The 12,084-nt window shown below is 42.1% G+C and overlaps 1 protein-coding gene across 1 annotated transcript in view; it reads right to left on the reverse strand.

The window, feature by feature from the left end:
• The window catches only part of LOC149990257 (A-kinase anchor protein 4-like), a 49,722-nt gene extending 38,850 nt beyond the window's left edge, over nucleotides 1–10,872 (reverse strand). The window contains exon 1 of the mRNA XM_090265511.1: nucleotides 10,828–10,872. Within this exon, the coding sequence (XP_090121637.1) occupies nucleotides 10,828–10,872 (45 nt within the window). The remainder of the gene's footprint in view (nucleotides 1–10,827) is intronic.
• Between the last annotated feature and the right edge of the window lie 1,212 nt (nucleotides 10,873–12,084).

The raw sequence follows: 12,084 nt of genomic DNA on the forward strand, positions 1-12,084 counted from the left end.
TATTTCATTCCTTTTATTGATTCTAGAGAGAAGGGAAGGGAAGGAGGGAGGGAGGCAAGGAAATGCCCTGACCGGGTTGTGGGATGACACCCAACCAACTGAGCCACACCAGCCAGGTCAAAATCACTCTACTTTTTGAAAATAAAATAAGTACTGAAAGTGTGGTTTTGACTTAAATGTGGGCAAAGGCTCTTAGTGGACACTTCTCCAAAGAGGACAGACAGACGGCCAAGAAACCTATGAAAAAATGCTCAATGTCACTCATCATCAGAGACATGCAAATTCAAACCACAATGAGATATCACCTCTCACCTATCAGAATGGCTATCACCAATAAATCAACAATGGTGTTTAAGCAGCCTCTTGAGAGAAGAAGCGCTATTAATTGATTTGTCAAAATTATAGACTAGGGAACAGAGATGTCAGGTCACAATATGAGAGTCACGCAGCTGAAGAGAAGCAGAGCTCAGACTCAAACCCGTATCCGTCTTTTGGAAAGCCTCTCTGATTTACAAACATTGACTGTGAATGTACCACACTATTTACCGTCCCCCAAAACTGGATAGGCTAGAGGGTAGGTCTTGATATCTTTCTCCCTCTCCTCCACACTAACAACCTGTTGAAAGCCTACAGTTATAGAAAAGTCCAGCTTGGCCTTCTCTTGTGGATTGCATGTGGAGTGGGATGGCTTTGTCTGGCCCTAGAGGCTGGGATCCTGGGCTGTGCTGGGTCTGTCTGGAGCCATCAGCCCATGAAGGCTTATCTGGGGCATCAGTTGCCAATTCTGCATCCAGTGGACCCCATGTTGGTGGCTTGAAATCGGCCATGATGGGAGAATTTACATCGTGAAAATAAGAAGACCCTAGAAATCAGACCTGCACTCTCCCCTCCCAAGGGCCTGTCCCCAGCACGTCACTGCCCAGGACTGACCACAGAAGGTCACCTGGAGCTCATTAACGGAAGGGAGAGCTACATCACAGGGCAGCTCTGCCCCCCACTGTAAATGACTATGAGAGAGGAAGTGTGTGCCCTCTGCCCCGACGACAGGAGCCTGTCTCTGAACATAATGTCCGTTGGCAGTGAGTGTGCTTAGAGCAATACACACTGAGCTCAGATTCCACATGGGAGAGGTTCATCCTGACCTCCGATCATCCTAGGTCAAGGGCTCTTTGTGGGCTCATCCCTTCCCAGGAAGCATGTTGTGCTGATGACCCTGTCAATACACATTTGTCTGAGGGTAGACCCAAGGTCCTTGGTCGTGCCACGGGACCCTGGGTCCCTGATTTGCCTTCCTCTGGCTTCCAGGTGCTTCATCCATTCAGTTTGTCCCCTCTGTTTTACTTTATTTTATTTCATTTCATTTTTATTTACTTTCAAAATCCTCACCTGAGGATATGTCGTTTATTGATTTTAGAGAGAGGAAGGGAGAGAGAGGAACATCGATGTGAGAAATATGGATCGGTCTCCTCCCAAACATGGCCCACACAGGGATCAGACCCCCAACTCAGGTATGTGCCCTGACTAGGAATCAAGCCTGCAACCTATTGGTGTACAGGACAACATTCCAAACAACGGAGCCACCCTGGCCAGGGCTCTTTAGGTCATTTTCAATTGACAGAGTTTCCTTGGATATCACCTGCACAAACATATCATGCCTCATATGTCCTGGCAGGTTGAGAAGAGGTCCTTAACAGGACGTGGAACCGAATTGTGTGTCTGAGTGCACAAACTTGCATGTGTGTGATTGTGTGTCTGATGTGTGTGTGTGTATGTGTCTCAATCAAGGGAGGACAGAGCTGTTATCCTTTTGGTTTTCCATGGCACCCTTTGTTAAAAACTCTCCTGCCCCTCAATGCTTATTCCATGAGAACATCAGGTATTCTCTCTATATTCATTTATTAATTTATTCATCCATTCATTCCTTGGATTGGTTGGGGTGTAACTGACTGAGAGCTAGATCAATGCTGTGCATCTATGGAAACCAGTTTCCATAGAGAACGGTTTGTTGACATTCCATTCCAGTTTCCATGGCAACTAGGGTAAGCCATTTTTTTCTGGTGGCAGAAACATTTACAGACTGGAGAGCTGCAGTAACGGTAGAAACATCAAGACTAGTCGGTGTCTCCAATCAATGTGAGTCCTGTGTGTGTGTGTGTGTGTGTGTGTGTGTGTGTGTTGCCAGTGTTTGGCCTTTAGTTGGACATTAAGAGCTCTGATCCTTCCTGTTTTATAAGAGAGGATGGCAGCTCCTCTTGTTGTGGGCTAGGGTGGTTGAGTAACCTGTCATACCCCATCCCCATGTCAGTGTCCTCAGTGACATCTGTTGCATGAGGGTATTGTCACCTGAGTTCTTGAAAGCAGAGATCCCCAAGTATTTCTCTTTTACACCTCTGCTTACTTACAGTGATTGTCACATGAACCCTTAAAGCCATAAGCTTATTCATTTACACCTGCTCATAGTAAAGAGCTATTATGTGTGTGATGTGAGAGAGAGGATTTGAAGCCTGCAAACAAGACAAATAGGCAGGGTTGGAAGATGTAAGGTAACTTTGTGTAACCTGCGGGATGATATTGTGCTCACCCTGAGTCGCTCACACACACACACACACAAAGAAGTGTGTTCTCTACCAGTCAAATGTCCTCGTATCATACCATTAATTACAGTTAAGTAAACAATTCAGATCAGTAAATGGCTCCTTCTTTATTGTACAAGCATAAATACAAGTTCCTTCTTGAAGGCTCTGTGTTTTTTGGTTATGTGTTGGAAAGTGAATGCTGCTGATGTTACAGTTTGTATATGTTTATTTGTGTTTCTAAAGAAAAACAGCTTTTGTAGTATGTACCATTGCGTTCTTTATCAGGGATGCGCCTCCAGAAGAAGCAGGTTCCAGGTAAAGGTTACCCATGCCTTTCAGCTCAGTCCTGTACACTGCTGTATGATCCTGACACTGCACTCTGCCCATTCCATTTTCCCTCTGCCTTCTAGCTGCCTGTGAGGCTCAACCAGGGGGCCACGGGCAGTCTGGACATGACACAGTGACACAAGCAGCTGTACCTTCCTCTCCATTCCTGCTCCTCTTGGGGCCACCCCAATAACGGCCCTTCATATGACAGGGGCAGGGCATGTGATTGCAGTAGGGGCCAGCACCGACAGACTGGTGAACAGTCTCCTGACACATCGGAGTCCCAGGTCAAGGGCGGGGGTGGCCCCTCTCAGATCCCAGAGCTGCGGCTGGAATGCTTCACTTTTCCCCATCAACAGTGGGAGGGGTCTTGGGTTTGAGCATCCTTCCCTTGACCTCCTGGAGAAACCACACAGAGTTGGGCAGCCCCTTTTCCTTACAAATCTGAGCCCAAGCTCTGAGGCCTCCTCCTCTAGGGTCATGAGTTCTCAGAACCACCATTGCTTCCCCTGGTTTTTCCAGACCTACAGGTGCCCACTCTGCCTACCATGGCATCCTTCTTTATTTTTTAAGTATATTTGATTGATCATGTTGTTACAGTAGTCCCAATTTTACCCCCTCTGTTCCCCCTCGGCCCAGTACCCCCCTTCTTTCCAGCAATCCCACCCCCATTATTCATGTCCACTGGTCGTGCATATACGTTCTTTGGCTTCCCCCTTTCCTATATTATTCTTAACTTCCCCCTGTCTATTTTGTACCAACCGTGGCACCCTTCTGAGTGTCCCATTGCTCCCTCTTTGCTTTTCCTGGACTCCAAATCGTTCTATTAAACAATAAGACGGCCCTGCCAATAAGCAGGTTGGCTTTTCTTCTTTTCGCTTTTAAGGTCTTGCATTTTGCTTTGGTTCCTAGAAGTTTTACTATGAAGAGCCTATATGTGTTTGTACATGTGCTTGCATAACTGTGCTTGTGTAGGGGTGTGTGTGTGTGTGTGTGTGAGTGTGTGTGTGAATGAATGAAGATAGTGGTTTGGACACACGAACTATACCACATGAAATGATTCTTTATCTTGGAAAATTGCTGGCTATTGCTCTTTCACACATTCTGCAACACCCCTCTCTCTGCTTGGACTGCTATAATTATCTTTGTGTGTTTCTTTGCTCAAGTGCTCATGCTTCTCCTTCTCTGAGTAGATGGCCCAAAAAGTGAGTTCCTGCTTGTTTGTTAAGGAGAAATTGGGAGACAGAGCTTGGTAATTGGCTGATGCATGTATCTTTAGAGTCAGATCTGATTATTTGCAGGTGAGACAGAAATCTAACTTTTTTATTCCTTTGAGAAAACTCAGGACAGTTCATGCTTTTCCAGTTTGTAGTAGTTCTCGTTTAAATAGTATGTATAAGAACAACCCACATCTCCAGGTAGGCGTGCCATCTATGCATTTGTGAAACTAGTGAATGACATAAGAAAAAATGTTCCAAGATATCACATCTCACTCAATCATTCTACAAATAGAATTTAAGCCCAATGAAATCTTTATTGTTCTTTTTATTATTATTTCTTACAGCCAACTGTAGATATTGATCTCAAAATAACATTTCAGTTAAAAGGATATATAAAACAATGCTTAAAGTATTCAGACGATGCAGCTTAGACAGTCCATGGATATTTAATTTGGCTCCAGACTCCTAACCATTTCTTCTGCTTGTTCATATTTAAATTTCTTATGACAATATCTGCCCTATGACTGTATGAGAAGCTTCAAAAAAAGCAGTGTGAAGGTTTATGCTGAATTCATCTGGGAATGAGGGGTGCAAAAATAGGCAAGAATGTATTTTCTTCATAACAGAACATTGAGAGTGTTGCTCTGTTATAACAAAGGGAACTGCCAAGTCACGTTTTTATGGAAATACAAGTTTGGGGGACAGTTCAAATCACAAAACCTGCCATTTCAAAGAAGCTCCACGAAACTTCTAGTCACTGTAGGGAGGGGGAGTTGGGGTGAACATGAAAGAACGTCTGGCTCTGGGGGTGGTGCTGAGGGCGGTGTTGGGGGCTCTCTCTTGGAGACACCACCTTCAGAGCACTGGCTCCTCCCTTTTTCCTTCAGAAATGATTACAGCCCTCACAGGGGAAAGGAGAATAGAGCTTCCAAATAGTTCTTCCAAAACTCGTGGCTGTTGATTGGGGACACGAAAGCTCTGTCTTCCACTTCTTTGTTTGCTCAAGCAAAGAGCAGATGGGATAGAACAGAAGTTATACCAGGACCTGAAATATCAAAGCTAGTGCATTTGAGAACTTGATTTCCCAATGGCCTGAAATGAACTATGAAGCTAGAGGTTACGGAGTTGCTATTGATTGTGCCCCCTGTTGTTTTGTCTTCTTCTGTGTATCCTCTCTCTTCGGGCATGTCAGATGTGATTGTGAACTAAAACATTAGAAGCATCTTCATGTCCAAGTCTCCGAGAATTTGGGGTTACTTTATTTTTTTGAATATATATATATATATATATATACATATATATAATTTTATTTTATTTTTTATTGGTTTTCAATTACAGTTGTCCCATTCTCCCCCCCCTTGCTCCCCGCCCCACCCAGCCCACCCCTTCTCCCACAGTCATATTCCACCCCATTGTCCATGTCCATGAGTCATTTATACACGTTCTTTGATTAAACCCTTCCGTTACTTATCCCCCTTCTCTCCCTCCCCCCTCCCCACTACTGACTGCTATTCTAGTCTTTGTCCTATTCAGTTCGTTTGTTTGTGTTGCTCTTTAGTCTCCTGTATTAGCGGATATCATATGATATTTTTCTTTCATTGCCTCGCTTATTTCACTAAGCATGATTCTCTCTAGTGCCATCCATGTTGTCACAAACGGCAGGAGTTCCTTCTTACTCTCTGCTGCATAGTACTCCATTGTGTAAATGTATCACAGTTTTTGATCCACTCACCTACAGATGGGCACTTAGGTTGTTTCTAGCACTTAGCCATTGTAAACAGGGCTGCTATGAACATAGGGGTGCATAAGTTCTTTTGAATTGAGGTTTCAGGATTTGGGGGGTATAATTCTAGCAGTGGAATCGCTGGTTCAAATGGCAGTTCCATTTTTAGTTTTTTTTGAGGTAATTCCATACTGTTTTCCATAGTGGCTTCACCAGTCTGCATTCCCACCAACAGTGCAGTAAGGTTCCCGTTTCTCCACATCCTCGCCAGCACTTGTTTGTTGATTTGTTCATGATGGCCATTCCGGCAAGTGTAAAGTGGTATCTCATTGTGATTTTTTTTATTTGCATTTCTCTGATGGTTAGTGACGTTGAGCATTATTTCATGTGTCTATGAACCCGCTGTGTATCCTCCCTGCAGAAGTGTTTGTTCAGGTCTTTTGGCCATTTTTTAATTGGGCTGTCTGTCTTCTTGGTTTTTAATGAGTAAGTTCTTTATATATTTTGGAGATCAACCCCTTGTCTGAGGTATCATTGGCAAATATGTTTTCCCATATGGTTGGTTTCCTTTTCATCGTGCTGATGTTTTCTTTTGCTGAGCAGAAACTCTTTAGTTTGATGTAGTCCCATTTGTTTATTTATTTATTTTTATTTCCCTTGTCTTAGGAGGTGTATCAGTGACAATATTGCTACATGGGATATCTGAAATTTTCCTGCCTGTTTTTCTCTAGGACTTTTATGGTGCCACTACTTACATTTAAGTCTTTGATCCATCTTGAGTTTATTCTCATGTGTGGTGTAAGTTGGTGGTCTAGTTTCATTTTTTTGCATGTCCCTGTCCAGTTCTCGCAACACCATTTGTTGAAGGGGCTCTTCTCACCCCGTTTTCTGCTCCTTCCCCCTTTGTCAAATACTAGTTGACCATATAGACCCGGGTTTATTTCTGGACTCTCTATTCTGTTCCATTGATCTGTATGTCTGTTCTTATGCCAGTATCAGACTGTTTTGATCACAGAGGCTTTGGAGTATAGTTTGATACCTGGTATTCTGATTCCTCCTGCTGTGTTCTTCTGTCTCAAGATTGCTTTGGCTATTCGGGGTCTTTTTTGGTTCCATCTAAATTTTTGAAGTATTTCGTCTAGGTCTGTGAAATATGTCATTAGTATTTTAACAGGGATTGCGTTGAATCTGTATATTGCTTTGGGAAGTATGAACATTTTAATGATGTTGATTCTTCCTACCCACCAACATGGTATTTGCTTCCATTTATTTGTACCTTCCTAATTTCTTTCTTCAGTGTTACATAGTTTTCTGAGTACAGGTCTTTTATCTCTTTGGTTAAGTTTATTCCTAGGTACTTTGTTTTTCTTGTTGCTATAGTCGATGGGATTTTTTTTTGTTTGTTTCTATGTCTGATATTTCATTGTTGGTGTACAGAGATGCCTTCTATTTCTGTATATTTATTTTGGTACCCTGCTACTTTGCCAAATTCACTTATTGTGTCGAGTAATTTTTTCGTGGAGTCTGTAGGGTTTTTTAAGTACACTATCATGTCATCTGCAAATAATGACAGTTTTTCTTCCTCTTTCCCAATTTGGATGCCTTTTATTTCTTTTTCTTGTCTGATTGCTGTGGCTAGAACTTCCAACACTATGTTAAATAGGAGTGGAGAGAGTGGACATCCTTGTCTTGTTCCTGATCTCAGGGGGAATGTTTTCTATTTTTGTCCCTTGAATATGATGTTGGCTTCAGGTTTCTCAATTATAGCCTTAAATATGTTGAGGTATGCTCCCTCTATTCCCATTTTGCTGAATGTTTTCATCATCCATGGGTGTTGTACTTTATCAAATGCTTTTTCTGCATTTATTGATCATGTGATTTTTGTCTTTCATTTTGTTTAGGTGGTGTATTATATTTATTGATTTGCAAATATTAAACCATTCTTGCATCCCTGGGATGAATGCCACTAGATCGTGGTGTATGATCTTTTTAATGTGTTGCTGAATCCAGTTTTCCAATATTGTGTTTCGGGTTTTAGCATCTATATTCATCAGTGATATTGGTCTGTAGATTTTTTTCTTCGTTGTGTCTTGACCTGGTTTTGGAATTAGGGTGATACTGGCTTCATAGAAAGAGTATGGGATTTTTCCCTCTTCTTGGATTTTTTAGAATAGTTTGATTAAGGTAGGAGTTAGTTCTTCCCTAAATGTTTTGTTAAATTTACCTGTGAAGCCATCCGGTCCAGGGCTTTTGTGTGCCTGGAGACTTTTGATTACTATTTCAATTTCACTCTGTGTTATTGGTCTGTTCAGGCTTTCTACTTATTCTTGATTCAGTTTTAGAAGATTGTATGTTTCTAGAAATTTGTCCATTTCATCTAGGTTGTCAAGTTTCTTGCCATACAGTTGTTTGTAGTAATTTCTTACAATCCTTTGTATTTCTGTGGTATCAGTCATGATTTCTCCTCTTCCATTTCTGATTTTGTTTATTTGGGTCCTCTCTCTTTTTTGCTCGATTAGCCTGGCCAAAGGCTTGTCGATTTTGGTTTTGTTTGTTTGTTTGTTTGTTTGTTTTTTCAAAGAACCAGCTCCTGCTTTTGTTGATCTTTGGAAGTGTTTGTTTAGTCTCTCTGTCATTTAATTCTGCTCTGATCTTGATGATTTCCTTCTGTCTACTCTCCCGGGCTTTGTTTGTTGTTGTTGTTCTAGTTCTTGTAGATGTAGGGTTAGATTTTTTATTTGAGATTCTTCTATACTTTTCATGTGAGCCTGTATTTCTATGAACATCGCTCTCAGGACTGCTTTTGCTGTGTCCCATAAGTTTTGGGCTGTGGTGTATTCATTATCGTTAGTTTCCAGAAACTTCTTGATTTCTTCCTTGCTGTCATTGTTAAACTATTCATTTCTTAATATCCTGTTATTCATTCTCCATGAGTTTGGAAGTCTTTGATTTTTTCCCTTGAGGTTGCTTTCTAGTTTCAAAGCATTGTGGTCGAAAAGATGCTTGATATGATTTCAATTTTCTTGAATTTGTTGAGGATTGTTTTGTGTCCTATTTATTATGTGGTCTATCTTTGAAAATGTCCCATGTGCCGTTGAAAAGAATGTATATTTTGCTTGTTTGGGGTGAAAAGTTCTATATAACAGTTAAGTCCATTTGGTTTTGTGTGTTGTTCAATGCCTCAATATCCTTGGTGTTTCTTTGCTTCGGAGATCTGTCTATTGAGTGTGTCGCTGTTGATATCCTTCTTGTAGTCTTCTAGAATTTTCCTTATATATTTGGGTGCTCCTACGTTGGGTGCATATATGTTTACCAGGGTTACATCTTCTTGATGGATTGTTCTTTTAAGTATTATGAAATGTCCTTCTTTGTCTCTTTTTATGGCCCTTGCTGTGAAATCCGTTTTGTCTGATGTAAGTGTTGCTACCCCAGCTTTTTCTTTCCTGTCCGTTTGCTTGGAATACTTTATCCATCCCTGCACTTGCAGTCTGTGTAAATCTTTCGTTTTGACGTGTGTCTCTTGTAGGCATCATATATGTGGGTCATGTTTTCGTATCCTTTTCAGACCCTATGCCTTTTGGTTGGAGCATTTAATCCATTTACATTTAAGGTTATTATTGACATGTATGTATTCATTTCCCTTTGTACCTGTGTTCCTCTCCCTCTCCTTCTTCTTTCTCTTAAAGCATTCCCTTTAGCATGTCTTGCAATGCTGGTTTGGTGGAGACATATTCTTTTAGTCTTCCTTTGTCTGGGAAACTCCTTATTTCCACCTTCCATTTCGAAGGAGAGCCTTGCTGGGTAGAGTAGTCTCGGTTGCAGGCCTTTGTTTTTCATTGCTTGGAATATTTTTTGCCATTCCCTTCTGGCTTGTAGTGTTTCTGTTGAGAAATCGGTTGCTAGCCTTATCGGAGCTCCCTTGTATATTATTTGGTGTTTTTCTCTTGTTGCTCTTAGGATTCTCGCTTTGTCTTTGAATGTTGCCATTTTAATTATGATGTGCCTTGGAGTGGGCCTTTTTGGGTTCATCTTCATTGGGACCCTCTGTGCTTCCTGAACTTGCATGACTTTTTCTCTCATCAGGTTAGGAAAATTGTCTGTCATTATTTTTTCTCAGGTTGTCTATCCCTTGCTCCTCCTCTTCTCCTTTTTGTATCCCTATGATTCTAATGCTCTTTAGTCCCATGTTGTCTTGCAGTTCGCTTCAACCCTCTTTATTCTTTTTGAATCTTTTTTCATTTTGTTGTATTGTCTGGGAATTTTTTTCTACATTGTACTCTAACTCACCGATCTGATCCTCTGCTTCATTTAGCATGCTTTTGATGGATTCTACTGTGTTCTTCAGTTCAGAAATTGTATTCTTCATTTATTCCTGGTTCTTATTAATAGTTTCTATGTCCTTTTTTATGCTGTTGTAGTTCTCTGTAAGTTCCTTGTAGCTTCCCTGAGATTCTTTGTAGTTTCCTTGGAGTTCCTTGTAATTTCCCTGGAGGTTTTTGTAGTTTTCTTTGAGATTGTCAAGTACATGGAGCTTCTTTATAACCATTCTTTTGAATTCCGTATCTGATAGTTGGCTTATGTCTATTCCATCACTCTCTCTTTTCTGGGGATCCCTCCTTTCCTTTCATTGGGAGGATGTTTCTGTGTCTCCCCATGTTGGAGTCTTCTTGTTTGTTTTTGTTCATTAAAATTGATGGCTTCGATTTCCCGCCTTAGTGGTATGAGATTTTTTATAGGAGTCCTTGGGGATTCAGTGGTATAGTCTCTTCGATCTCCTGAGCCTGACGCTCTTGGGATGCCCAAGTTTCAGGAGTCCATATAGAGTCTGGGTCTGTAAGGCAGCGTCCTTGGTGGCTTCGGAGTGAGCTGGAGGGGGCACGTTCAAAGCAGCAGCATGCCTGCATCCTTACTAGTTCAGGTCACATGGCTGATTCCTGACTGCACACTGCACAGCTGCTTCTTGTCACATGGCTCCTACAACCTGCTCCACCACGTCATGGGGCACTCCTTTCCACTTCTCTTCCATGCTCCTTCTTACTCCAGCTCTTAGCCCAAAACCGCATGGCCCCTTCTTTCACACCAGACCTCATGGTCAATGGAGGGGCCCTTCTACATCTTTTCAAACAGCATGCCCCCCTTCCTGACGGCTCTCCCAATTTTCAATGCTGACCCTATCCACCATAAATCATTGCTATGAAAAGTATCTTAAGCCTTATCATCTGCCCTTTCACCCAGGCAGCAGCACAGCTATTATCTAGCTCCCAGCCTGCCATTGGCATGCAAAGTACTTTAAAAGTACTTCCCCAACCTCCAACCATGGGCTGTGGGGACTTTCGGGATGTCTCCCCTGCCTTGCTACATCTTGCATCTTGGTGTGGTCCTCTTTGGGACCAACTTGTTTGTGACTCTGTGTGCTTCCTGGACTTGTATATCTAGTTCCTTCACCAAATTAGGGAAGTTTTCCTTCATCATTTTTTTCAAATAAGCTTTCGATTTCTTGCTCTTCCTCTTCTCCTTCTGGCACCTCTGTGATTCAGATGTTGATATGCTTAAAGTTGACCCAGAGGTTCCTAAGCCTCTCCTCATTTTTTTTTTTAATATTCTTGTTTCTTCATTCTGTACTGGTTGATTGGTTATTTCTTCCTATGTTTCAATACATTGATTTTAACCCTGGCTTCCTTCCCTTCACTATTGGTTTCATGTGGCTTTTTCTTCATTCCACATAGTGTAGCCTTCGCTTCTTCCCTTATGCACTTGCCATACTCAGTTGTTTCTCTGAGCATCCTTATTAGTAGTGTTTTGAACTCTGTGTCAATTAGGTTGGCTCTGTCTTCCTCGCTTAGTTATCCCTCTGGAGCCTTGATCTACTCTTTCTTTGGGGCCATACTCCTGTTTGCTCAACTTGCCAGCCTCCTTTGTTTGCCTCTGCGCTTTAGGTAGAATTGTTGACCTTGTTACTTTTAAGGGGCGGAGCCTTAGGTTTTCGTCAGTGCTGCGCGACCTGTTTCAACGCCTTGTGATGCTGTATGTGGGGGAGGAGTCAGAGGGGGAACAATGGTGCTTGCCCAGCACCTGCCACTTTTCCAGTCATTTCACCTGCTTCCCATATGTGACCGGCACCCTTGTAGCCGTGGCTCTGGTGATGGTTCCCAGAGTGGGTGGGTTTGCACACATTCTAGCACTGTGGGGGCCCTCTGAACTCTCCTGAGAGACAAGCAGTTTCTTCTGCCACACCAAT

This window comes from Furipterus horrens, unplaced genomic scaffold (assembly GCF_987537825.1).
Source record: "Furipterus horrens unplaced genomic scaffold, mFurHor1.1.pri manual_scaffold_20, whole genome shotgun sequence".
In the NCBI taxonomy this organism is placed as follows: Eukaryota; Metazoa; Chordata; class Mammalia; order Chiroptera; family Furipteridae; genus Furipterus; species Furipterus horrens.